The sequence below is a fragment of the Rhinolophus ferrumequinum genome, chromosome 12 (assembly GCF_004115265.2).
Source record: "Rhinolophus ferrumequinum isolate MPI-CBG mRhiFer1 chromosome 12, mRhiFer1_v1.p, whole genome shotgun sequence".
NCBI lineage: Eukaryota > Metazoa > Chordata > Mammalia > Chiroptera > Rhinolophidae > Rhinolophus > Rhinolophus ferrumequinum.
This window is the reverse complement of record NC_046295.1, coordinates 72,552,537-72,578,129: the sequence shown is the minus strand read 5'-3', so window position 1 is coordinate 72,578,129 and position 25,593 is coordinate 72,552,537. Positions and strand designations below refer to the sequence as shown.

Below are 25,593 nucleotides of genomic sequence, written 5' to 3'. Positions count from 1 at the left end.
CAAGAGAGGGAAGATTCTCAGGCAAAGTAGGGGTATTAGCAGAAGAGAGGAAATAGACGCAGGCAAGCAAGACAAGACACAAGCAGTCCATGCCCACTTCCAGCACCCAACAATCCTTCCAGAGCAGAGCAACTGGGGGAGCAGGGAAAGACTGCATTTTCTGCATCCAACAAGGCCAGGAGGGAATGGAGGCACTACAGCCAATGAAAGAGAAACAAGGGCTTTCTGGACTATAAGACAAGGGCCCCTAAGCCTGGACTCCAATTCACCGCCCTCCATTGTTTCTGGGACATTGTTCTTCCCAAGGATCTCCAAAGCCCAAAGCCCAAAGTGCAGCGCACAAAGGACCTTTCCCAACTTCTTCCCTTACCTCTCCTCTCTCTCTGCTGGCTATGCGGGTCTGTGTGGCTGGTGAAAGGGTCATGTGCTCAGGTGTTAAGCTTCGGAGGGCAGAGAAAAGTGAGTTCGAAGGGAGATCACACTTACTATTTTTTTGTTTCTCATCTGCTCTACCCCCACTGGAATGTGAGCTCCATACCTGCAGAAGCCTTATCTGTCTTGATCACTCACTGCTGCAACCCCAACCCTGTGACAATAACTGGTGTGTAGTAGGCGGTGAGGAAAATAAATATTTGTGACCGAACAAATAGCACAGAAGTAAGTTGGAGGCTTCACCCCAACTTCTGCCTTTGACCCTGAGCCAGACAGGCAAGCTCGGGCCTTGAACTGAGTCAAACCAGGAAGCAAGAGGAAGCTGGATGGGAGAAAGAGCACAGCTCTAGACTCGGCCAGACCTGAGTCCCAACCTGGCTCAGGCACCTGTGGGGCACGTCACGTGACCACCCTGAATCTCGGTTTCCTCTGTTTTGAAATGGGGATTTTTATACACCTCCTACCTACTGTTGAGGTGAGAATAAATGAGAATTAAATGTGTAAAGTTGGCACACAGATGCCTCTCATCTCTGTTGTAGGCTCTGTAAGAGAGGAAGTTGTTTTAATCAGACAGTGGGAGCTGAATGCCACAAGTCCTGCAGTTGGGGAGTCGTGTGTTTTAGGAGAGCCTGGAGGAGGTAATGCCTAGCCTCTGGGGGTACATGAAGCATCAATGGTAGAAGTTCTAGACAGTCACAAGCCCCAGGGGTCCCAGTGGAAAGCCCCGTGCTGTGGCTAGGAGAAAGGTCACGTTAGTGTTGCCTCTGCTTCTAGGGATGGAATCAAAAGAGATACATAGCAGGCAATTTGGAAAAAGAATTTTATTTGCTTCATGAAAAACAGCTGCCGTGAGTCAAGACCTGGACGGAGACAGAGCTCCAGTTGCTTCCAACCGATGGCCTGGAAAAAGCCCACCTGCTCCCTCTGTATCTTCAGACCAAGGTCTAAGTTGGGGCCCCAAGAACACCCCACCTCCTTGGCCCCTCAGTGCAGGCACAGATTCAGGCAACACATTCTTCTTAGACATTCATTAGATTCTCCTGCTCTGTGGCTAGCTCACTGAACAGGAAAATGAATCAAATCAACATTCTAGACATTCAGCCCAGGACTAATCTAGCACACCAGCCACTATTCTGGACCTACAACCGGCAACACAACCTTCTAGATTGCCAATCAGAAAGTCAACATTCTGGACAGTCCCCCAAAATCCTAGAATGCAAAATTAGAATCCCCTAACTTTCTACATGATGGTATCAGGAGCGCCACATCCTCGAATGCCTATATTCCACATCAACCAGATATCGGACATTCTAGGTGTCAGCCAGAAGCCCAGTGTTTGGGCGTGCCAATGAGACCCACTCCTCACATTCTAGATGGTTAACCAGGAGTTCAGTACTTTAGAATGACAAACAAGACCATGGTATTCCAGACAATGGGGGAAAGACACGAAGTTCGAAATGTCAACCCTGATACTCTCGGTGCCAAACTAGAAACCCAACGCTTCAGACGGTCACCCCTGGCCTCAGCATTCTGGAAAGACAAGCACAAAACTCTCCCCTCCAGAACGCTGCTGCTCTGTCCCCTCAGAGCTCTGTGGATGGCCGCTCCACCCCAGGGCCATCGTCCTCGTGGGGGTCGGGCACACGGAACGAAACGTAGGGACAAGTCTTGGTGTTGAGGCAGACCAGCTTCTTCAGTGTGGCTGTTTTCACAAGGTTGAAGCCCATCTCGCCACCAAATGTGCTCGACTTCCAATATTCAGGAGAACAGATGGGATTCCCTAAGAGGCCCTTGAGGGAAAAGGGAGCCCCAATTTCTATCATACTCTCCCCAAAAATGGAGTTTGGATGGCACTTCTCAAGAAGCAGTCCCGGGTAGAACTCCAAGGCATCAATGTCTCCATATAGCTCCTCCAACTCAGCTGCCATCTCCTCCTCTCCTACAAGGTGGAGAAGCTACAGTCAGAATCACGATATCATCCATTAAGGTTAATCTAGGGAGGGAAACTTCCAGGTCCATCTTTTTCTGGGAAGAATAAGAAACTTCAGAACAACTTAAGCAATGGAACACATACCCCCAAATCTGGCCTGGCTGATCAACCCTTCTCCAGGGCTGCATCTAGGGAAGGAATTCTCTACTGAAGAAGGAGTCAAGGGCCTGGCTCTGCCCCAAGCAGCATGTGACCTTGAGCAACTCATCTGACTTCCCTGTGCCCTAATGACCTGATCAGCATAGCAGGGAGAAGCGACCCATCTGTTTCCTTCACAGGCAGGTTTTAAGGCCTTATCCTGGTCTAAGACCCTGCCTTCTAATGGAACTCAGAGATGTAATGTAACGAGTCCGAGCTCACACAGAGATTGAGTGACAGCGTTCTTTCCACCCCTCCAGACTGTCACTGAGCTTCCCCACCTATTTCCTCAAATCCACCTTCCGCGGGACACTGGTGTGTACACAGTCATGGGTTGTGTCACACCCTCATCAAAACCCTTCAGGCTCTCCATTGTTTATAACAAGGGTTCCCAAACTTGGCTGCCCAACAGCTGGGGATCATCAACAGCAATAACAAGAACAACAGTATACACACACACACACACACACACACACACACACACACACAGAGAGAGAGAGTCTTGGGCACCACCCATCCCTACCGAATCAGAATCTGGGAGAGACATCTAAGATTTGGTATTTTTCATCAGTTTCCTAAGTGGTTCTAGGTAGCTGGTCCATAAATGGGTATTTAGGAACCACTAGACAGAGTAAAACCCAAAATGTTTAGCATAGAATCCAAGATTCTACACAATTTGTTCCCAACCTTCCATCACTAACCCCCGCCCACCTCACATAAACCCCTTACTCCAGCCACACCTATGGCTATTCTCCCTGGTAGACTCATTCTTTATGACCTCTGTGCGTTTGTACTTTCTGTTCCTCTACCTAGAATGCTCTTCCCTCTATTCTTTATCTGGAAAAATCCCTATTTATCCTTCCGACCCAGCTGAGAAGCCACCTTCTCTCCTCAGGTGGGAATGTAACCTCAGGTGGGGTTATTTGTCATCCCACACCCCCTGTAGTCTTAATCACAGTGCTGGCTACAGGGATTGGCCCATTGTGTTTCCTCGATGTCTCCCTCATTTTCGTGCAAGTCCCTTGAGGGCAGGGATCACATTCAGGAAGCAGCTGCTCACCTGTGAACTCCTGGAAAGAGGTGTAGGGCTTCATGCCAAACCTCTTGCGGTACTCATTGAAGGGCTGCAGCCGCAGCTCTCGAGATTCCTTAATGACATCCATGGCCACGTACAGGACATGCTGATCTATGTTTCTACCCCCACCGATCTGCCAAGAGATAAACACAGCTATGGTCTGAGAGCCGGGCCACACTGTCCTGGAGAAGAACTTCAAGTCGGGAGTCCTTCCTGAGCTAGGACGGAGAGCATGTCTCAGCCTAACCTTCACCATGCTGGGGACCTGACAGCAGGCCTGCGACTCCATGCTTTCTCAGGGACCCCTGTGAATCTCAGCTTCCTCATCTTCAAAGTGTGGAGTGGGCCAAGAGGACCTCTGTAGTGGCTCACCAGCCACACTGTTCCCAAGCCCTTTGAATTTAGGTGAGAAGCCCCAACATCCTGTTAAGGAAGCTTCTGGAACTATTAGGTTTAGCAACTAGGACTCTGCAGCGGAGATGGCCAGTATGGTCACAGCCAAGAGCTCAAGCAGAGGGGACAGGCATTCCAGCTTTGGAAATGAAATTTGGAGGGACAGAAGGCTCTCTGAGCTGGCAAGTGTTGGAAACGGGAGGATGGACGAATATTCGCTTGAGAGGCCAAAATTTTAGGGCTTTCCCACGATATTTTTAAAATCATACCTGTCAGAACTAACATGTGTCTGTCATTCTCCAAATCAGTTCTTGTCATAGAACAGAGATGTTTGCTCTTTTAAGGGATTCTACCAAGGAACCTATTGCTATTGCTTTCATTCGCTGTATTATAGTATTGAGATTCCACAAAATTTACTGAGCATCTAGTATTAAAAAGTGAACCCCTAGTAACCGGCCACCAGTAGGACAGAAACTCAGGCCTAGAAAGTAGAAGACAGAGTATCAAGTCACTCCGTTCCGACCAGATAAATCCACTCACAGGAACACAAGTGACTATATCTGTTTCTCCTTCCTGCTGGGAAGGGAACCGTCATAAGCTAGCAAGGAGGGAGCTGAAATCTTGCCATGAAAACTATAATATATATAAACAAATTTAGCTTAACTAAACTTGGAGTTTAACTCCAAGACTAATGGGTGGTATAATATCTTGTGAATGAAGGGACAATGGGTCTCAAAGCCCAGGTAACCTGGTGAGATAAAGAAAGCTCTAGAAAAAAAAACTCTGATTCATAACTGTTAAGGAGCATTGGTCTAAAGAAAACTCTGTTGTTCCGATGAATTGAAAACGTTAATCCTTAAGAAAGAATTTGGATAGAACATACATAATTGAGTGGGAAAGAGGAAGAGCATATTTGGGTGAAATTGTACACCTTGGATCAAAGCTGTCAGAGGCTGGTCCCAGTCTCGGCTCCACCATTTACAAGCTGTGGGGTTGTTGTGGTTGACCTGGGTGACCCAAAAAGATATGTTGAACTCCTCATCCCCAGCACCTATGAATGTGACCATATCTGGAATTGATGTACTCAAGTTGAGGTGACATTCCATTCAGGTGGTCACTAGGCCAATAAGTGTTGTCCTGAGAAAAGGAAACACCAGAGACACAGGGAGAGCACTGTCTTGGTGTGATGATCCTACAATCCAAGGCACACCAAGGATTATTGGCAACACCAGGAGCTGAGAGAAAGGCATGGAACAGAGTCTCCCCTTAAGAGAGAGCACAGCTCTGCCGACACCTTGATTTTGGACTTCCAGCCTCCAGAACTGTGAAAGAATCAACTTCTGCTGTTTAACGTGACCGAATTTGTGGTTCTTTTGCAGCCGTGGGAAACTAACACAGGGACCTTGGGCAAGTTACTGAAGCTAAATTTCAGTTTCCTCCTGTGCAAAAATGGGGGAGGTAAGAGCATCCACTTGATACGGTTGTGGTGAAATAAGCGAGATAAAGTATGCAAAGCAGATATCACAACGTTGTCACATGATGACGCCAAGGTGCAGGCCATGTATGGTGATTATCAGCCCTGTTTTATCACTTCCCACACTCTCTTTAAAATCCAGAGAGTCAACACACTTCTGTTGCCCTTCTCCCTTGTGCCAGAAAATAGCAGGGCTTTTCATACGCATCATCATGGTCATTCCTTGAAAATTCTTTGGAAACCGTAGCTCCAAACAAAAGCTATTGTCTCTGTTCTTGTCTGTGTCCCCACAGAAAAAAGCACCTGCAAAGCAGCCAGCAGCTGCTCATTGGTGGCAGCATATGCCAATTTCAGTCAAATTACCAGGAAGAAACCTCAATTCATATGATACCACAACTTCGTGATAGGACAAGGATTAGAGCATAACGGGATGAGAGGAGCTGAGATGGAAGCTTCCAAATGTGGGGAAGAGGAGGGAGCTGGTTAGGAATTCCTGGGGAAAAGCCTGTATTAGTTTGCTAGGGCCACCATAGCAAAGTACCACCAACTGGACAGCTTAAACAACAGAAATGTATTTCCTCTTAGCTCTGGAGGTTAAAAGTCCAAGATCAAGGAGTCATCGGGTTTGGTTTCATGAGGCCTCTCTCCTTAGCTTATAGATGGCCGTGTTCTCCCAGTGTTTTCCCTTTGTACGTGTCTACATCCTAGTCTTGGCTTCTCATAAGGACACTGGTCAGACTAGGGCCCACCCAAAGACCCCATCTAACCTAATGACCTCTTTAAAGACCCTGTCTCCACCTACAGTCACATTCTGAGGTACTGGGGGTTAGGATTTCAACATATGGATCAGTAGGGGGAACATGCAGCCCCAAACAGAGGCTGTGATTTAATAGACCTACTGCGTGCAGGCACTTTCAGATATATTACCATACCCTGAATGTCCTCCTGGCCCTCAAGTTGCCATGCCCTCTGACCCCAGGCCTTTGCCATGTTGTCCCCTCCACCTGGAACGTCGTCACCCCTCACCGTTAACACTGCCTCTTTCCCCGGGAGAATCTTATCCATCCTTTGGATCTCTGCTCAGACTTCCCTTCCTTACCCACAGTCCCTAACTCTGGCTCAGAAGACCCTCTCCGAGTTCCCAGAGCACTGCGGGCTTTCTGTTTTGTGGATTCTAACATGTTCTTCTAATTCTGATCGCATCAGAGAAGCACTTGGCACAGTGCCTACCACATAGTAAGTACTCAAATGATAATAGCTGTCATATGACGAGTGCTCCCTTCTAAGGTGTAAGTGCTAAAAGGACAAAGACCCAAATAGCACACTGGTCTTGTTCACATGACTATAACCCCAGAAGCTGGACCAATGCCTGGTGTTACTGAATGAACAAAAGAACAAGAGAATGAACGAAGGAATGCTAACAACCACCTTGTAGGAGCAACACTGTCCCCATTTTACAGAAAAGAAAACCAGGGTTTGGATCCAGGTCTGTTGGATCCCAGAGCCCACCTGCCCTCACCAAGGCTCCTCTGAGACTTACCCGGCCGGCTATCTGGCGAGAGAAAGCATCCACTAGGGCCTCGACCCCATAGTCCACCAGCATGGAGGTGTTGAACAGGAACTGCTCGTAGCTGTACTCCTGGGCGCCCACCTTGAAGGAGTCGGGCATGAGCGGGTGCCAGTGGTATAGCTGGTTGAACTCCAGGGCAATACGATTACGGTACTGGAACTGGCTGCTAAACAGCAACTCTGGGTCGAACTTGAGCTGCAGGAAGTAGCCACTCAGCTGTTGCACGTACTCCTCAATCACAATCTTAATGGTCTCTCCTGGGAGGGAGTATGGGGGAAGGATAAACAGAGCACAGCGATTTAGTCACCTGGCTTGGCAAGCAGGCCAGTTCCTGAAAAGTGCTTGCTTTTGCTTCTTCATTGCTGTTACTGTTGTTTCATTTCATTTGGCCACGTTCACGTTGGCTTTTTGTAGGGAGGTGTGAAAACAGAATTTTCTGTCTCCAGTTGGACTGACGTCCCAAATTAGGACCGCCACCGGCTCCTACATTCCGAAGGGAGGTTGTGGGCCCCACTAACCAGAACATGCAAAGGAAGTGTCTGAGAACTGGTTCTGTGAGCCTTGGGTGACCACCCTCCCACAGCCAATTAAAAGAAGTTGGAGGGGCGGCCGGATGGCTCAGTTGGTTGGAGCGTGAGCTCTCAACAATAAGGCTGCCGGTTCAATTCCCCGCATGGGATGGTGGTCTGTGCCACCTGTAACTAACGATTGAAAATGGTGACTGGACTTGGAGCTGAGCTGCGCCCTCCACAACTAGATTGAAGGACAACAACTTGGAGCTAATGGGCCCTGGAGAAACACACTGTTCCCCAATATTGCCCAATAAAATAAAAAAATAAAAAGTTAGAGAGGCCACAAAATATGGAAAAATGGAGGTGAACTTAGGGTTCTCAGCGTGCCCAGGAGGGGAATGTGGAGCTTCGGAGAGACCCGTCTGTCAGCTGCTGTGGCAGCAAGAGAGGGACACTGAGGACAGAAGGTCAATCTAGTCCCCAATGTATTTCTTACATGTTCTTATATATCAGAATTCTTATCATAGATTTTTCCCCCTCTGCTCCCTCAGTAACCAGCTACAAAGCAAAGAGTCAGGAAAGAAGCAAATTGAACATTCCACAACAAAATTAAAACTGATCATCTAGATACTAAAAGAAACAGATATTTTGGCCAATCAGCCATTAGATAAATTGGCTTTCAGCAAATTGATCTGGAGCCACTGGGTTTGCAATCAGCAGACCTGGGTCCAAATCCTGGCCTCACCAATTCTAGCCACCTGAGCTTGAGCGGCGTTACTTAATCTCTCTGAACCTCACTTTCCTTATCTGAGAAATGTGTCTTATAATAATATCAGTTCATACTCATAGGGTGGCTGGGAGGAGTAGAGAACAAACGCATCTAAACTGCTTGGCACGGGGCCTGGTACAATAGGAAGTGTCAGTACGTGTAGGCGACAAGCAGGAGCCCCAAGGTGTCAGTGTGAGGGGAGAATCTCCTCCCCATGTTCACACATCACAAAAGCTCAGACTAAGGCATGCAACCCCTCCCCACTCAGGAACGAGCCCCCCTTGTGATGTGGTAGAAGTAGCATGAACCTTGGTGGCAGCCAGACCTAAGTCAAGTCTTCCTCTGCTGAGTGGTCTTGGAGAATTCACTTAACCTCTCTGAATCTTAATTTTCACCATATGTGGTTCATAAGGTTGTTGGAGAGGGTTAGCTGAAGTCCTAGGTGTACAGCTACATGTGCCCTGGTCACAGCTTCATCACCAGTCAGCATGCTGAGCAGCCGCCTGCCATGAACTTGCCCTCTGTGATCAAGGTCTCTGCGAGGTCGGGACTTCAGAACCACCCCCTTCTTCTTCTTTAGGCTGTTTCTATCCCCAATACCTGGCTCTTCCAGGCTCCAAGGAATCAGGCACTATAATTGGGACCAGCCACGGCCAGGGATGCCCAGAGATGAGGGAAGGGGGTTACTGAGTCAGAGGGAACACGGTCTGGACAGGGGTGTCAGGGGCCAAGCTCCCAGGCAGGAAACCATCTGACATTTTAGGCTGCAGACTCGCCCCCGTAGGGGACACAAAAATATCCTGTCCCTGAGTCACACAGAAGCTACCGAGCTCCAGGAAGGCAGACACATGCAGGGCAGGGAACGTGAGGATTCCTGAGGCTAGGCAAACTGAGCTGGAGTTTGACTGCATAGACCGGCAGTGTCACTGTGTGCTGTGCATCTGAGTGCAGTACAGTGGGGAAACTGAGACTCAGGATGGCGAATGGAATTGGCTGCAAGTTACCCAGCCAATCCTCAACCACCACAGCCATCCATCTCCTGAAGACCTACTATGTGCTGAGGGCATTCTCATTCATTTCAACAAGTCCTTACAACCATTATCCCCAGTGTCCAGATTTGAAAACTGAGGCTCACATAGAGGAAGGGAACTGCTCCAGGTCTCATAGCTAGTAAGCAGAAGAGCTAGGATTCTAATCCCAGCTCTGTGCCCACGTCCTCCTTCTCCTGCTTCTCGGGACGGAGGGGATGACCTTCCAGGACAGGGCTGGTTTGGAGTCCTCACCGATAAGGATGAGGCGGGCCGTCTGAAAGAGCTGTTCATCACCCCAGGTGGGGTGCTCAGCCTTCAGCAGGTCACACACACGGTTGTGCTCACGCAGCCAGAGGGTGGCGTAGAGCATGAGCCCAGGAAGCAGTCCAAACACCTCCTGGCCCACAGCCATCTGGTTCTGGGGCGGAACGCCCCGTGGGTAGCGCATCACCACACGTGCCTCTTCCACCGATGGCGGGTACATCTCTCCGTTCAGCACCTGTGGGATGGGGCCACGTGGCAATGAGGCAGGGCACCTGCACCTGACACAGCTGACACCCTCCATTCCTACTTACAGTCGCCTGTATCACACAGGGGAACCGCCCGTCCTTCCTAACCGAGGCCAGTTGACTCGACCTCCTAAATGTCTCTTAAAATGGGTCCCTTTCTCTCTGTCGCCACTACCACCACCAGCTTCCAAGCCACCCTCATCTTCCATCCTGACTCCTTTCTAAATGGCTCTCTGTGTCTTTTCCTGTCCCCCAACAGTTCAGTCTCAGCACTGCAGCCCAAGCAATCCTTCAAAACACCCACATCTAATATCACACCCTGGCTTTACGCCAAGGCCTTTCTCTCTGCTCTTGTAACAATCAGAAATCCTTATCATGGCCCCACAGATGTCTCCATCCTCACCCACACTCACTCGGGTATCCAGCAGCACTTCCTTCTGTCACTCCTTCGGAGGCACTCAAGCCCCTTCCCCTCTCCCAGGCTCAGCACATGCCAGCCGGGAAAGCCCCTTCTTACCCTCCCTAACTCCTCCTCCACCTTCACGCAACTCTTAGTTTATTTGCAACCTCCTAAGGAAGACTTCCCCATGCTCTGAACACTCTCGTGGCTTCTCCCTGGTGGTGGTTATCCCAAGTGTAATGGATTATATGGCACTTTCTTCATTCATTCCATAAACACACCCCAAAGACCTGCTATAAGCCAAGTACTGCTCTTAGCCCTAAGGATTCAGCCATGAACTCTTTATTTCGGTTTTCATTTGTTTATATTTTCACAGTTCAACGTGGTAGCCACTCCACGTGTAACTATGGAGCAACCAGAAATACGGCTGGTGTCGATGAAGAACTGAATTTTTTATTTTACGTAACATAGATTTAAATTTTAAAACTGATCCTTTCGCGACTGGAAAAATCTTTTAAGCGCACTTAGGGCAACTGGGGCATGAGGAGCTACTTCTTCAACTGTAAATTTTATGAAATCTAAATACAGATCACATATGGCCAATGAAAATTTGGCAGCCAAATTGAGGTGTGCTGTAAGTGTAAAATATAAATCAGGTTTCTAAGATTTAGCATGAGAAAAAAAGGATGTGAGATATTTTGTTAATTATTTGTATATTGATTACAGGTTGAAATGATAATATTCTGGATCTATATGGGTTTAAATGAAATGTATTATTAAAATCAATTTCACATGTTCCTTTGAATGTGGCCACTAGAAAAATGTTAATTACATATGTGGTTCACATTATTTTTCTATGAGACAGTACTAGTTCAGACAAAAAGGCTTCATGGAGCTGGCATCTTACTGTTTGTCTGTGGACCCTGATGGCCTGTGAATTCCTCGAGGGCAGGGCCCCTAATTATCACCGCCACTGCTCAATCACCTGTGCCAGGCACGTCGTCGTTCCCAATTAACACAGCGGAATAATTAAATGAACAAAAGCAAACTGGAAATGCCCTTCTCCTGTCAAGCCCTCAAATCCATCTCCCAGGAGGACAGGAGAGGCTACTTCTGCTCCCCGTCTGCTTCTCTTGTCTGGCACCTTATCCAGGGTTTATTGTCTCTCGTCCTTGCACACACCTCCAGCTCCTGCAGCTGGCCCTCTCAGGACACCACCCAGGCCCCCCACAGCCTCTGCCAAGGAAAATGGTGGAAGCCCCCTCCCCGTGTCTCCTCCCCAGGGCCAACGCTACCTGGTACTTGAGTTTCCCATCCTTAAAAAGCCGCAGCTGATACTGCCGTTCCAGATTGTCTCCATAAACATGGCCGAAGTCTACCTGAAGACAGAGAGAGCCCACTCAGATCACGGGGTCCTGCCCCACTGGCGACAACCTGCATGTGCCCAGCTAGGTCCAGAGAAACCCTGAGCTCCTTCTAGATACTCACCCCATGGCCCAAGGCCTTGGTGAAGCCAGGACCCATCTTGCCAGAAGTTTTGAAGAACTGGTGAGTAAAGTGTTGTGCAAAGAAGGCAAACATGAGGTTGGTGCCTTGTGGGTCGGGTGTGAACTTCCTCCTGAGCAGGAAGCGACGGCTCAGGACCTGGGCATCTGGCAACTGCTTCTTCCCTGGATGGCAAGTGGGAAAGAGCAGTGGCTGCCGCCTGTCTGCATCTTCCTACCCAGGACCTCCTGGGCTCGCCACACCAAACTGGTCCCCACAGGAAGCCCAGAGAGGCCTCCACAGGACCACCTCCCTCCCGACAGGTGGTCCCTGGCCTCCTCTCTACCAAAAGAAACCCCTAGAAGTATACGTGAGTGAAACGGCATGAAATTTGACTTTGCTTTAAATTACTCCATAAAATATAAGGTAAGAGGAGACAGATGAAATAAGATTGGCAAATTGTGGACAAGTCTTGAAACCCAGAGATGGACACATCATCCTTTCCTCTCAACTTTTGGGTATGTTTGCACCTTTGAAAAAGTTAAACAAAAAAAGAAAAGAAGTTAAACAAAAAGAGAGAAGAAAGGGGAAAAAAAGAAAAGAACTTGGACTCCTGGGCCCTGGAGCAATGTAAGCCTGTGTTTGAAACCGGCTGTGCCATCTACTATGTGAACATAGATAAGTCATTTCATCTCTCAATTTCCTCATGTACAAAATGGGGCAAATTGAACCTATTTTATGCAGCAGATTTGAGGAGTGCATGAGATCCTGTAAGCATGACAGAGAACTGGTGACATGGTATCTTTTAAATCAAGGATCAGATAACTTTTTCTGTAAAATCCATCTAGTCAATTTTTAAGGCTTTGCCAAGACACAGTCTCTATCACATCTACTCAGTTTGGCTCTTGTAGCAAAAAAGCAGCCATAGGCAGTCCTTAGTAAATGTGACTGTGTTCCAATAAAGTTTTATTTACAAAACAGGGGTGGGCTGGATTTGACCTGCAGGCTAGAGTTTGCCAACCTATTTTAAATGGCGTCAGTCTTTCTATGTCTGGGGTAAAGACAAGAAGACATCTTGAAGAAGGTGTCTGTATCATTTATGAGAATACATGTTACGAGGCCTTCCTTAATTATGTCAATGCCAGATGAATTGGCTTGCCGACAGGAACAATTAAATTTTTGTGTTCTCGTAAAGGTATCCTTTCCAAATACCTCACGTGAGGCTCAGTGTTGAAAGCCCATCGAGATCAAGAGATCGCTTGGGATTGAAATGGCTCACTGGTTTCCTCTAGCAGGAAAGGCTAACAAGCACACCAAAGGGAATTCACTAAAAGGGAAGTTGGAGGGAGTGGTCTGTACCCCCTAACCTGGAATCATCACTCAGAACGACGCTGAGCAAGGACTAGTCCCGCAAAGTTCTGAAACCTTTGAAAGCAGACAACTTTGGGACTGCACAGGACCAGTGCTCAACAGCGACTCCATGTGGTGGGAACGGCCGTGATGGCAGCAGCGGACTGACACCTCTGTTGTCCTCTGTACTTGCTGCTGAATTGATGGCTCTGAACTGGGTAAACTCTCAGGTGTTTGGACAACCAGGAGTGAAGTGGGAAGAAGGCCTTAGGAGAAAGACCCCTACCAATGAGACCAAGCAGGGTGCGGGCAACGAATGAAAAAGAAACAGGACTTTATATGTAAACTGCCCTGATGAAGCATGTAAAACTATTTACCTTCGTGAAGAACCAAATAAAAAGCACACTATTACTCCCCTCCTACATTTCAACTTGTAAGTCACTCCCATCCCCGCAGGATCCCACCTATTCAGTAGACAAGGTTCAGGCAAAGAGGCACTCTGGAAATATGGAAACACTAGTCTGACTGCCACTGACATTCTAGGGAACCTCAGGCAAGACCTCCCATCACCCTCTCCTGTCCTTATTCTCCAGCCCTGTCCTCGTCTGGATAAGTCATATGTCTTGCCTTGGTCCACTCGTCTGTAAAATGGGTCAATAATTGCTCTTCTGCCTGCTTTTTCCCAAAAAAGACAACTGAGTATCCCCTGTGATCCCCAGGCCCTTAACCCCACCTCCATTACCTTTGGTCCCCATGGGCGTGGGGCAGTCTTGGGGCACAGAGGGCAGAACACGAGTGTAATAGCTCACATTGGAGAAGGACTCCCAGCTGATGTAGTCATGTGCCGAGTTATAGGTGGGGGGGCTGGGGATAAGGTTGGAACGTGCTGTAGAAGGCAAAAATCATGGTGACAAGGGGATTCCACCCGCAGTTACACCCCCTTCCCCACCACCTTCTCTTGGGTTGGACTTGTTTTATCTGGCATCATAGAGTCTCCCCACCCACTGCCCTTATCAGAAGAATTCCAAGAACTAGCAGTATTTTTTGCTCCTCCAGATTAGGGGGGGCCTACCTGCCACCCACCTGTGAGTACCAGGCGCATGAGCATGTCTCGGATGAAGGTGGCATTGATAAACTCCCAGAACCAGCGCCCATGTGTCAGCAGGAAGTGGAGGACAGAGGGGCTGGGCCGCAGTGAATTCCGGAGCCAGGTCCATAGCTCAGCTGCAGGGGACAATGGGAGCCGCTCAGTCGGGCCCTCCTGGCAGGACCAGAAGTAGCCAGTGGGAGATGGGAACTGGGAACGAGGGCCAGAATGGAACAGGGCAGAACATACGGGGCTGGGGTCAGGGGGCTGCGGTTAGGATGGGACCTTGGGGGTGATGAAACATGACAGAGCCAGAACCAGATATGAGGACAGGGGACAGGGCCAGGGAATGAGGTCAGGCTGGTAGTGAAGACTCACCACAGAGCCCAGAACCAGGGAGTGAGGGCTGAAGTCAGGGACAGTGTCAGAGATCAAAGCCAGGCAAGGAAGAGAATGGGGCCATGGCCAGAGACAAGGGCAGTAAGTGGGGGTGTCAGAGGACGAGCCCAGCTCACGGATGGTACAGTTGGGGCCGGAATAGCCCGTGCGGGTGCAGTCACACTGGTAGCCGTCACTGCCAAAGCGGACACAGATGCCCTGGTGCTGGCATGGGTAGTAACAACAGGGGTTCACTGCGGATAAGAAACAGATCAGAGAAAATCTCTCGCTGGGGCCAGAGGCAGCGCTGTCCTAACTCACTGGACTTCAGGGTTCCCCTAAGGGCCCTCTCTGTTCCCATAGCCCTGCTGTTTCTAGGCCCTTCTCTGGATCTTCAGCGTGGCCCACATCTGGGCCCCCAGGGGAAGTCCCCCCTCCCTCCCTGCTGCCACCAAAAGGGAGCAGGGGAAGAGTCCAGGCCCCAGGTTGTGACATTGAAGGCTAGGAAACAGCTGATAAGATGCCGCAGCCACAGGCTTCTAGAGTGTTCACTTCCTGCCAAGTCAGAGCCCAGCACCACGGGCAGGGTTTGTGGAGTTCAGAAAGGGACAAGGCGGGGAATTCTCTCACACCAGCCCCCAACCTCTGGGCACCTGGAGACCAGGAAGATGAGATCACCCAACAGCCCTCTATTTTTACAAAGCAGAAGGAAGAGTAGGTATCCTAATGACCACTTGCAGACGGGGACTAGACGCCAGCTAAGAGGAAACGCAGAGGGGTCGCTCAGCACGTCACAGCAGACGACTGCCCATCCCTTTACTTCCGCTGCACCTCACGGACTCAGCAATCAAGTCCAAGGGGGAAGGTTTCCCAGAACCCCGAAGACAGAGTATTAGTTTTAGGGGCATCTCACCTGCCTCAGCTCCCATCCCAGACAGGCCCAGCTTTGGCCCACGTCAGGGGGTCTGGGCTTGAGGACCTTGAGGTAAGTCAGGGACCAAGGGAACAAGAGACATGTGGCGGGAAAAATCTCCTGAGAGAGTGAATGGAGCTTGAGCATCCGCCCCTGCCTCCTGGAGAAACCCCCACTAGGAAGTCCCTCCGTATGTCTAACCCTGATCTCACCGACAACAGCCCCCTTACTCATATCTGCACGGCCTCAGTGATTCTTTAAGAGCAAAGTCAGAAACTCCTCAGAGCTTGCTTGGTGCTCATTCACTGCTCAGCAGGGGAAACCAAGGCTCAGAGAGAGCTGGAAAGTTGGCCAAGGACACAGGACAGAGCAGGGCCTCCTACAGACCCAGGACTCCTGGCTCCTGGCAGGGGCTCCTTCCCTGGCCTCACACAGAAAACGCCAGGCTCCCCTCTGCAGACATACTTCCTTATCTAGGCCCGGAGCATATGGTATAGGGAAATTCTACTCTTTGTGCAACTGATTAGAAAGGGTCAAGAGGGTACCGCCTGGGACATCATCTCAGGGCGCTGTGATCAGAGGGCATGACCCTGGGCAAAGCCTGACGCCCCACTTCACAGCCGCGGTCCTGGGCAAGAGTCCTCCTGGCCCCCACCTGAGAGAGGGCCTCCAGCACCACCACCCCCTCATACTCCACACCCTCACCCCCAACCCCCAGCCATCTGCCCACACACACACACAAACAAGAAGCAAATCACAAGAATCATGCAAATAGTTTTGCTTAAGCCCTGGTGACTCCCCATACCCCCACAATGGCATCTTTATGCCATTCTGTAGGGAGGAGGGGCCAATGGAAAGCAGGCTGGATGAAAGGCCTTATCAGGCTGACACAGGCAGGCAGGACCCAGGGCAGGGACCTGGCAGGACCCAGCCTCCTCCTCCCACAACCACAGGCCCAGCAATGCCAAGGAGCCTCAGGACCATGCCCGTAGCTGGCGCGGGAGTCTGAAATTCTCCTCATTGATCCCTCCCACTCAGGACACTCTGCTCACCTGCTTAATTCACCTGCCCCAGCGCCCCACTGTCCAGATCCCAACGCTGGCACACAAGACCCTCTCACCTCCCAGCAGGCCAAGTTTCCCTACTCCTCCCACAGTGGGGATCTAAAAAGGATCTCAAGAAGTCGTTCCAGCTCGTTCTGTGGCAGACCCGTCCCTTGTCCCAAAGTCGGAAAGTTCTTCTTCCTTTACCCAGACTGCTTCTCCTCCCTAACAGATTTCCTCCAAATCGACCTGATCCTCCCCCCTGAGCTCACACCTTGCCTCCCCCAGAAAGCATCTCAGGAATGTTAACTGCACCCTCTGTCTCTCACCCCAGCTCCATGTCCCACTTCAGCCTGCTCTTCTCCACCATAAGCCCCCAAGTAAAGGAGCCACACTTTCCCCAACTTTCTCCTCCATGCAAGCAGCTGGGGCTCAACCCAGGTCCTGGAGAGAACCAGCCACCCAAAGGATCCAGATAGGGTGGCCAGAGCTCAATAAATGTTTGTGGAATTAATAAAATGAAGCGAGGAGACTGGCCACCTCTAGCTTGGGCAAAGACACCTCTCATCTTCCCAGCCCTGGGCCACTGGCTCGGAAGTCTAGCGTGAAGGCTTCCTGTCCTAGCCCAGAGTCCTGCCCCAGCAGGCAGCGGAGCTCCCTCTCCTGCCAAGAGAGGCTGTGTGCCCAATGGAGGCCCCTCCCTCCCTCCGGACCGGCTGTCCAACTTTCCCTCCCTCCTCCTGCACAATCTTTCCATAAACACCAGCTGCCCCAGGGCAAGAAAAGTTCTCCCCAGCAAGAACAACAGCTGTCTGAGGGCCCCAGGGTGTCAGAGAGGAGACTAGGAGCTGCTATCCTGGGGGTGAGCCTCACCACAGCGGGGAAGCCAGGGCTCCAGCTGACCTGTCCACAGCCTTGCACAGCCACCACTCAAGCTTATCTGCGCAGCACTCCCTAGGTGGCGTGGGTGCCCTCCGCACCCCCCTTCTGCCCCCCATGCAAGGTTCAGGAGGCAGGAGACTCACCCAAGCCTCACTGCTTTGAAAACCCAGATCCAAGACTCACTCTTCCCCTCCCTTCCTCCTCCTAGAGGTTTCCAGGCCTGGATTTGGGGAAGGGATGGGTGGGGGAGAGTCACTTTGATCCACAGCCTGGGAATGATCCCAGGTGAAGAAGGTTTGTCACCCTTCCTTTGAGGTGAACCCGAACATCCTACATGAATGAAATCAGAACTCCAGAGGGATCACCATCCCCTGCCACCACCAGATCTCTGGGATCTATTCACAAAAGAAGGCCTTCCTTCAGTCTAACTTAAATCCCGAATGCTTTCATGCCAGCCCAGTTCTGGGCTCAGTGGAGGGCACCTTGTATAATAAGCCATCAAGAAAGAGAACTGGGATGGGGGAGGAGGACAGCCGGTTAGCTCAGTGGGTTAGAGTGCGGTGCTCTTAACAAAGTTGCCGGTTCAATCCCCACATGGGCCACTGTGAGCGTCTCCCTCCACAACTAGATTGAAACAACTCCTTGACTTGGAGCTGATGGGTCCTGGAAAAACACACTTAAAAATATAATTAATTAATTAATTTTAAGAAAAAAATAAAAAGAAAGAGCACTGGGGAGATGCAGGGTGTCTTGAGTTCCCAGACCCAGCACAGGGCCTGGCACCAAGTAGGTGCTGGGAAAAGGTGTGCCAGAGAGTGGCTGCTTTTACTGGCTGTGTGTCTTTAGGCAAGTCCCTTCCACCTTCTGGGCCTCGTTTTTCTGTATATCCCAGAAGTGGGTGGAGCAGGCAGGCTCTAAGGAGACCTGCCTTTATGCCCCCACTTCTTCTCTCCTCTGAGTGAAGACCGTCTATCCCTCTCCATTCTTTGTGTCAGTGTAGACTCCCTAGCCCCACCAGCAGACAACCTTGTAACTTGCCTCCACTTGAAGAAGCCACCCCACAGGGGGGCTGGATCAGCATGCCCATATGGCACACATTCCCACAGACAAGGACTGTCCAGGAGCACCTGCCTCCAGAACTTTCTGAGGATTCAGGCAAGGCAATGTCTCCCAGCCCAGAAGTCAGGCTCCGGACACAGTGGGGGAACATCAAATTATCCAGGATGCAGAGGCGCCAGGCAACAAGAGGCTGGACTGAAATCCCGTAAGAATAATATTTAGAGAAGCTCCAGGGGCTTGGCAGCCACAGAGAAAGAAAGGGGGGCCCTGACAAGCCAGACCTGGGCCCCAGTCCCTACACCCAGCCAGGTTGACAGCCAGAGGCCAGGCACCACCACACCAGGCTCCGACAGTTGGGCCCACAGCTGGAAGAGTGCAGCTGGAGAGGAAGCTGTGTCCTAGCCCACAGACACAGCTGGCTATAGATAGCAGGCGGCCTGCAGCGGGTAGCGAGGAGGACTTCGCATCCCCATATGCCGGGGTTAGCTGGCCGCAGGCCCCTCCACCTGGCACGGAGGTCGTGCCCTATTCTTAGCCAGGGAGAGAGCACTAAGCCAAGTTCAGGAGCTGGAGGGGATGAACTTGAGCAGTAAGGATCCCTGCCACAGCCTTCCCCTCCAAAATGGAGTCCACCTCTTCCACCACAAAAGAGGCAGAAGCAACATCCTCCCCCGCCGCCTGCCCTCAGGTGCGTGTACAGCCCTCATCTCCCAGGGGATCGGCATTTGCTGTCCCTCTGGGGGCAAACACAGGCTTTGGCTTCCCGTGGGAGGTACCCAGGTGCCTAGGACCTCAATTCCCCCAAAGACTTGGAAGTACAGCCAAACATCTGCCCCCATCCCCAACCTGTCACCGTTCTTTCCTTGACCCTTGAAAAAGCCTCCGTCCTTAACGGTTTCTCACTTCCAGTCTCACCCCTAAGGCATCCCTCCCAACCACTCTCCCCATTACCCTCAGGCCCAAGGCCCGGTCCTCACCTTGGCAGCCAGCACCCACCTTTTGTCCCACTGTTCCCTATGCTTCCATCTGCCTCCCATGGTTCAGACTTTATGCTTCAGCTCCTACCATTGCTTCCACCAGGAAGACCCTCACAGACTCTCACAGTGCTTCTGCTCACTCACCCTCCTCAGGGTCCAGGTGACGTGTCACCACCTCTGAGAAGCCTCCCTCAATTCCTCAGGCTTCAGAGGCAACTGCTCCCTCCCCTGTGTATCCCTCCGTCATGGCCCTGACCCCCTTGGATGACAGTCTGTTGGATTTTCTGCCTCCCCTATCAGACTGGGAGCTCTTCCCAACTCTGTGTCTCTAGACTCAGAGACCAGCCAAACACCCGCATAAAGAAAACTTTGGGGAATGTTTGTGGAGTGAAAACAACCATTCCGTTTAAACATATAACAATGTAAAGATAAGTAGAAAGGCAAAAAACAAAATGGCACAGAAAAAAAAAACATGGCTCATTTGGCTAGAGAACAGACACAGAAAGCCAGGCAGGGTGAGCTGTGGATACCCCAAGGGCCTGGATGGGGCCAAAACGAGCCTCAGAGGAAGTGCTGGGCTGATCCAGGAGCTGACAAGACCCATCACTGGGGCAGCCTAGGCAGCCCTGGCTCTGCTACTGGGGTCTCAGACAAGTGGGCTCACCTCTCTGGGCCTCAGAGCCCCCTTCTGTAGAATGGACCCATCACCTCTCCCTGGCAGGGCTGTAGTGAGCACCAAGAAGTGAACACCTCCAGCCGGGCTTTGTCAACTGTGAAGGGCTGGCCGCATGAGTCTGCCTCCTCTCCTTCCCAGGAACTAGACCTTTGCTCATACCCTTTGGTCTTGCCTAGAACACCCTCCATCCTCTCCCTGGCTTCCCCAAAAGCCACCCACTCAAACCCCGTCCCCCAGGAAACGTGGTCTGATTCCTTTCTTCTCTCCTTTGAGCCCCAAATCGCCAGAGCATCACAACGGGAAGCTCAGACGCCTCCCCCTCCCACCTTCTCTTGCCCCCATTTTACAGATGGGAAAAGGAGACTCAGAGACGGATGGGCCTTACAGGGGTGGAGGAAGCCGTGTCTAGGCATTGCACACGTGCACACATACACACACATGCACACACACATGAACACACACGCACACACACATGCACACACACATGTACACACTCACAGAAGCGGTAAGCTGGGGGAGGGAGGTTGGCTGAGGGAGGAGCTGAATTCTTTCACCTCAAACTTGGTATATGCATGGTGGGGGGCAGGGGTGTTGGCATTTTACAGGATCTGACTTTCCCCATCATCTTTGGGCTGATGAAACCCTGATGAAATCAGGGTCCACTTGGGAGTAGGGGAACTCTCTGTGCAAAGACCTTGCAAAGTGCCTAAAGTCAGATAGACCCAAATTCAAAACCTGAGCCTAAGCTTGGGGGAGTTACGGCACCTATCTGAGCCTCAGTTTTCTCATCTGCCCAGTGGGGGCCTCATAGGTCCAGGGAAGCACCCAGCTCTGTAAATGTATTTCCACCTCCCTTCCCAGAATGACTGATGTGTCACCAGGAGAGATCTTCTCCACCAGGGCTGGGAATCCGGATGGGTCCCCAGAAAGTTAGAGGCTGGAGAAAGGGAACTCGCCAGCCCACTTTCCCCACAGCGGTGTCTGCTGCTTCCTCTAAAAGAGGCCCCCACAGGAAGTGTTGGGGAACTGGGGGCCCAGAACAGGTGAGGGGTCTGGAAAGGGGCTGTCCCTTCTTCCAAAGTGAGCAAGAGGTCCAGTCTGCCTTACCCCAAAAAGAGCCCTGGAGCTCCCCCTAGCCAAGGCCACACTCCCCAGGGGTCTTCAGAGAGCCCCGACCCCACCAACAGACTAAGCTCCCTCCCCCCTCCCAGGCACCGCGAACAGAAAGGGGAAGCTTGGCTAGCGGAGAGGAGAGGAGGGAGAGGGGCCCTGCCAGAGGCGCAGGACCCGGGGCTCCCCGGGGCACAAGGAAGGAGGCCACCTACCTGGAGCGGGCTCCCTGGGGTCCGCAGCTAAGACCTGGGACGGCAACAGCAACAGCAGGAGCAGTGGGAACTGGAGCGAGAAACTCCGCCCTGCAGGGGGAGAGAGATGAAGGGCTGAGACTGGCATTCAAGGCTCCACCAGGAGGTAAAGAGATTTCCTGAGGCACGGGGCGGGACTCACGGCTCATGGTGCCATGGAGCGGCGGATAGGTGCGGGATACACAGACTTCTGGAATCTTGCAAGCGTCTCTAACTCTGAGCTGGCCAGCCTGGCCAGCCTGGCCCGGCCCCTCCCCACCCCATTCCCTGGCTCCACCTCTCCAGCCGGCTGTCACCTCGGCCACCACCACCCACTTACTTCCTCTGCTCCCGCCCCCAGCCAAGACATTCTATTAATTATTCTACGATTGCCACTAAAGTGGTTTTGCACCCGAGATTCTGGAGGCACTTGAGCTTTGAAAGCAAGATGGTGTCAGAATTGTGTCCATTTGGTAGATAGGAAAGTGAAGCCCAGGGATAATGTGCAATGCAGAGGGCTTCCCGGCAGAACTGAGAGTATCTCAGGCTAGAAGCTGCTGGTCTGAATCACACACCCTGTGGCCCAGAGAAGAAAGGGGCTGGAAAAGGAGCAGTACAGCCTGGCCTGCACATGGTTTCCTGGACCAAAAACCCATTACCTTCAAACAGATCCAACAAGGAAGACTGACTTCCCCCAGGGGTTGGACTCTGCCCTCTGCGGCAATATATCTCTGACTGAGCCTCAGCCACCAGAATTGAAGAGCACACGGGCTTCAAATCCAGGAGACCTGAGTTCAAATCCAGACTCTACAGTTTACTGGCTATGTTACCTGGACCAAATACTTACCCTCTCTGGTCTTCAGCGTTCTCATCTATAAAACAGGGATAATGGGAACCATTCAGAGGGTTATTGTGAGATTCAATGACATAATGCACACAAATTTTCTGATGTAGTGCCAAGTACATAGTAGGTGCTCAATTATCAGGAGCCATGTTTTTCAAAAATCTAACTCCGATTCTAGGGCTGGGGGCAGGGTCAGTGCTATAGCTGGACTCACATCCACCTACCGAATTGACAGAATCCCAGCATCCAGCTCCTCTTTTTTACAGCTGAGGAAACTGATCCTAGAAGGTGGAAGGGATCATCATGTCACCCCAATCTCCTGGTCCCCACACCCACAGGTTTTCTCCCTCAGTTTCCCCAGCTCACCTAGCCATCTTGTGGGCCCCCGAAGCGGGGAAGTCCTGACAGGAGGGCTTAGCGGTCCTATGTCAGCTCCCAGGCATCCTTGGGTGCGGGGTGGGTGGGGGGAGGGGGGAACCATGCCAGGTGGGAGAGGTGAGACCTGCTTCGAAGCCCTGCCTACGTCCCCACCCAAACTGTTCCCACGATCCAATGGGACAAAAGCCAGCTGCCCCAGGGAGTCAGAGCAAGCCAGGGCAGACTGGGTGAGGCAGGAGGACGCCGGGGACCCTGAGGTGTTGGGACAGGCTGCAGCCTCCCCCCCAAGCCCAGATCTACAAAGTCAGGGTGAGGAGATGTAAGGCACGGATTATCAGCCAAAGAGATGGGGTCAGGGTGGAGATTCAGGGACCCAGTTACACAAAGAAAAGGGGACTTTCTGGTGATGAAGAAAGGAGAGAAGAGCTTGAATGAGGCCGTATCTTCCACTCCCAGGTCCCCCCTCCCTTCGAGCCTTAGTCCTAGCAATTACCACACTGTATACCGCCTGCTGACTCCTTAACCCCAAGTCACCCCCAAACACTTGTGTGGCCCTGGCATTGGGAGAAAGAGCCTTAGGCGGGAGGTCAGAAAAACCGAGGCTCATTTCTCCAGTGGTTTGACCTTAGATAAGTCTCTGCTCCTCTCCAGGCCTGAGGTTCCCCTTTTGAATGATAGAAAGGCCAAGTCAGATGGTCTCCTGACTGACCAAGCCCCGAATGTGGCTGGGCTCTGTGACCGGTGCTGGACATGTCGAGATGCAGGCAGTGAAGGAGAGGCCAGAGGTGTCAGTGCAGTCACCGAGACCGTGGATGACGGAGAGGAAGAAGAGAGAAACGGTGCCAGAGAGGAGCCTGGGCTTGGTGACTGATTGGCCCTGGAGCGTCAGGGAAAGAGAGGTCTTAGGAGGACACATAGGTTTCTGGCTTGGTGCTGGCGATAATACCCCAGGAAGGAACGAGGGACGGGGAGCAGGCTGGGATAGGTGGAGTTCCCATTTGGACTTGTTGTGTTTGGTCCATCTCAGCAGCAGGGTCTAGCAGCTGGATACACACGGGAAAGAGGGTTAGGCTAGCGCTTGCCCCAGCCCTTGGAAAAGGCCACAACACAGGGTCACCTTTCCTTGCTCCTCTGCTCCAAAGCCTAGAGCTTCAACATGCAGGGAGTTTTCCTAATCTTCAGGATGGTGAACTTCTACTGTTGGGTAAGGCCAGCTCCAGTGTCCCCTGGGAAGCCTCCTGTGACACGGCTCCACCTCTGTCTGCCCTCTGAGGAAACTTCTGTGCCATCCCTGGTCACAGCAGGTAGCATGCTGGATTTCCATTATTAAGCTGCAGGCATCTCGGTCACTTTTATATCCCCTAGTCCAAGTACAAGATTGAGCCTATAGAAGGCATCCAGCAAATGTTGGTTGGTTGAAAAAAGAAATGAGTGTCTGTATGAATGATTGAATACATGAAAAAAATATATAAACTTTCTGTGAGTGAGTGAGAGTCCATGGCCAGTCTCATCAAGGAGACTGCCAACCCATCCATCTGCTGTGACCACCACCGGAAGTAGCAGTGCTCTGCCTCAGTTTCCCTGCCTTCCCTGGCTGGGCCTGTTGGCCAGCACCCACAACACTCAGTTCTACCCTAGACGCTGAGACCCCACCCCCAGGATAGGCAGCAAGGACCTGCCTCCTTCTGTCTTCCCTATACCCAACTGGTGACATGGGGTGGGGTTTCTCTCTCTGCCTACCCCCACCCCCAGCTCCACCCCAATCACATGCCCTCCTGGCAACCCTACCAGAAGCCCTAGCAAGGGCTTGGATTTTAATGTCCCTGAAGAGGTCTCACACCTGCTGGGTTCCACCCACTATTTGGAAATCCAGAGCTGACTCTTACCTGAATCACACAAGGACCCAGCCCCACCCGGCCCCACCTCTGGAGGCAGCTTCTCAGCCAGGCAGGAAAGCTCTGGAATCAACTGAACATCTCTTCAGGTCCCCGTCCCCCCATTCCTGACCAGCTCTCGGTGTGACCTTAGGCAGCCAATTGCCCCTCTTGGGCCTCGGTTTCCCCATTTGTAAAATGGAGTTAATGCTATTCTTGTAAGAGTTATTGTGAGGACGAAACAAGATGGTCTATGTGAGCACATCCGGCCTCCAGTAGGAGCTGAATGGTAGTTCTTTACCTGTTCTCCCTTCTGGTCCCTACCTGAGCAGGAGGGTTTCATGGAAAGTTCTCTTCTTCCTCCTCTTTACCTATTCATTGCCAAGCTAGAGTTGGGCATGGTGGTAAGAATAATAACTGCTACTATTTCTCAAATATCTACTACATGCCAGGCAGAGTGTTATGTATTGTCCATGCAGTATCACATGTAATTACTCAACAGCCCTATAAAGTATTTTCACCTCCATTCTACAGAGTAAGAAACTGAGGTCCAGAGAGCTGAAGGGACTTGCCCAAGGTGGCACAGCTAGTAAGGGTTAGGTTCCAAGGCCCAATCCCTTTGTTCTGTAATACCAGGTACCACGTACCTCAGCCCCAGCATAGGCAGCCGCTGAAATGCACTGTTAGGGTGGTGGTCAGTTAGGGGTGGCAGTGGGGCGGGGGGTCCAATATGAACAACATACTTCAGCTAGGAAGCTAAGAGCTGAGAGTCACAAAATATTTTTACATCCCTTTCTCATTGAAATCCTCACGGCAACTCCAGGAGGAAGGTATCATTATCCCCATTTTATGCAAAAGGGGAAACTGAGGCTCAAAGATTTCCCTAGATCTTGCTGTGAAGAGGTAGAGGCGGAGCTTGACCCACTGCTGGAAAGCTTGCTGCGTGGCAGGCATTACGCTAAGGGGTTTGGGTGTACCGTGTCCTCTGTAACTCATAACAGCCCCACGAGA

At 51.4% G+C, this 25,593-nt stretch overlaps 1 protein-coding gene across 1 annotated transcript; it reads right to left on the bottom strand.

Annotated features, from left to right (window-relative positions):
* Positions 1 to 1,244: 1,244 nt before the first annotated feature.
* PTGS1 (prostaglandin-endoperoxide synthase 1) lies at positions 1,245 to 21,767 on the bottom strand. The gene is made up of 11 exons (XM_033123949.1): positions 21,650 to 21,767; positions 21,469 to 21,558; positions 14,731 to 14,847; positions 14,212 to 14,352; positions 13,871 to 14,014; positions 11,782 to 11,963; positions 11,589 to 11,672; positions 9,637 to 9,883; positions 7,043 to 7,329; positions 3,621 to 3,768; positions 1,245 to 2,371 (listed from the first exon to the last, which is right to left on the bottom strand). Exons 1-11 carry the CDS (start codon positions 21,654 to 21,656, stop codon positions 2,016 to 2,018), a joined length of 1,803 nt encoding a protein of 600 aa, XP_032979840.1. The 5' UTR covers positions 21,657 to 21,767; the 3' UTR covers positions 1,245 to 2,015.
* Between the last annotated feature and the right edge of the window lie 3,826 nt (positions 21,768 to 25,593).

What these genes read in the sequence shown, in the direction of transcription:
- PTGS1 (XM_033123949.1), bottom strand. An exon ending in GGCCCGCCTCATCCTTATCG is followed by an intron (nt 7,330 to 9,636) that starts GTGAGGACTCCA and finishes ACTCCCTCCCAG; the next exon opens with GAGAGACCATTAAGATTGTG. An exon ending in CTCGCCAGATAGCCGGCCGG is followed by an intron (nt 3,769 to 7,042) that starts GTAAGTCTCAGA and finishes ATCTCTTGGCAG; the next exon opens with ATCGGTGGGGGTAGAAACAT.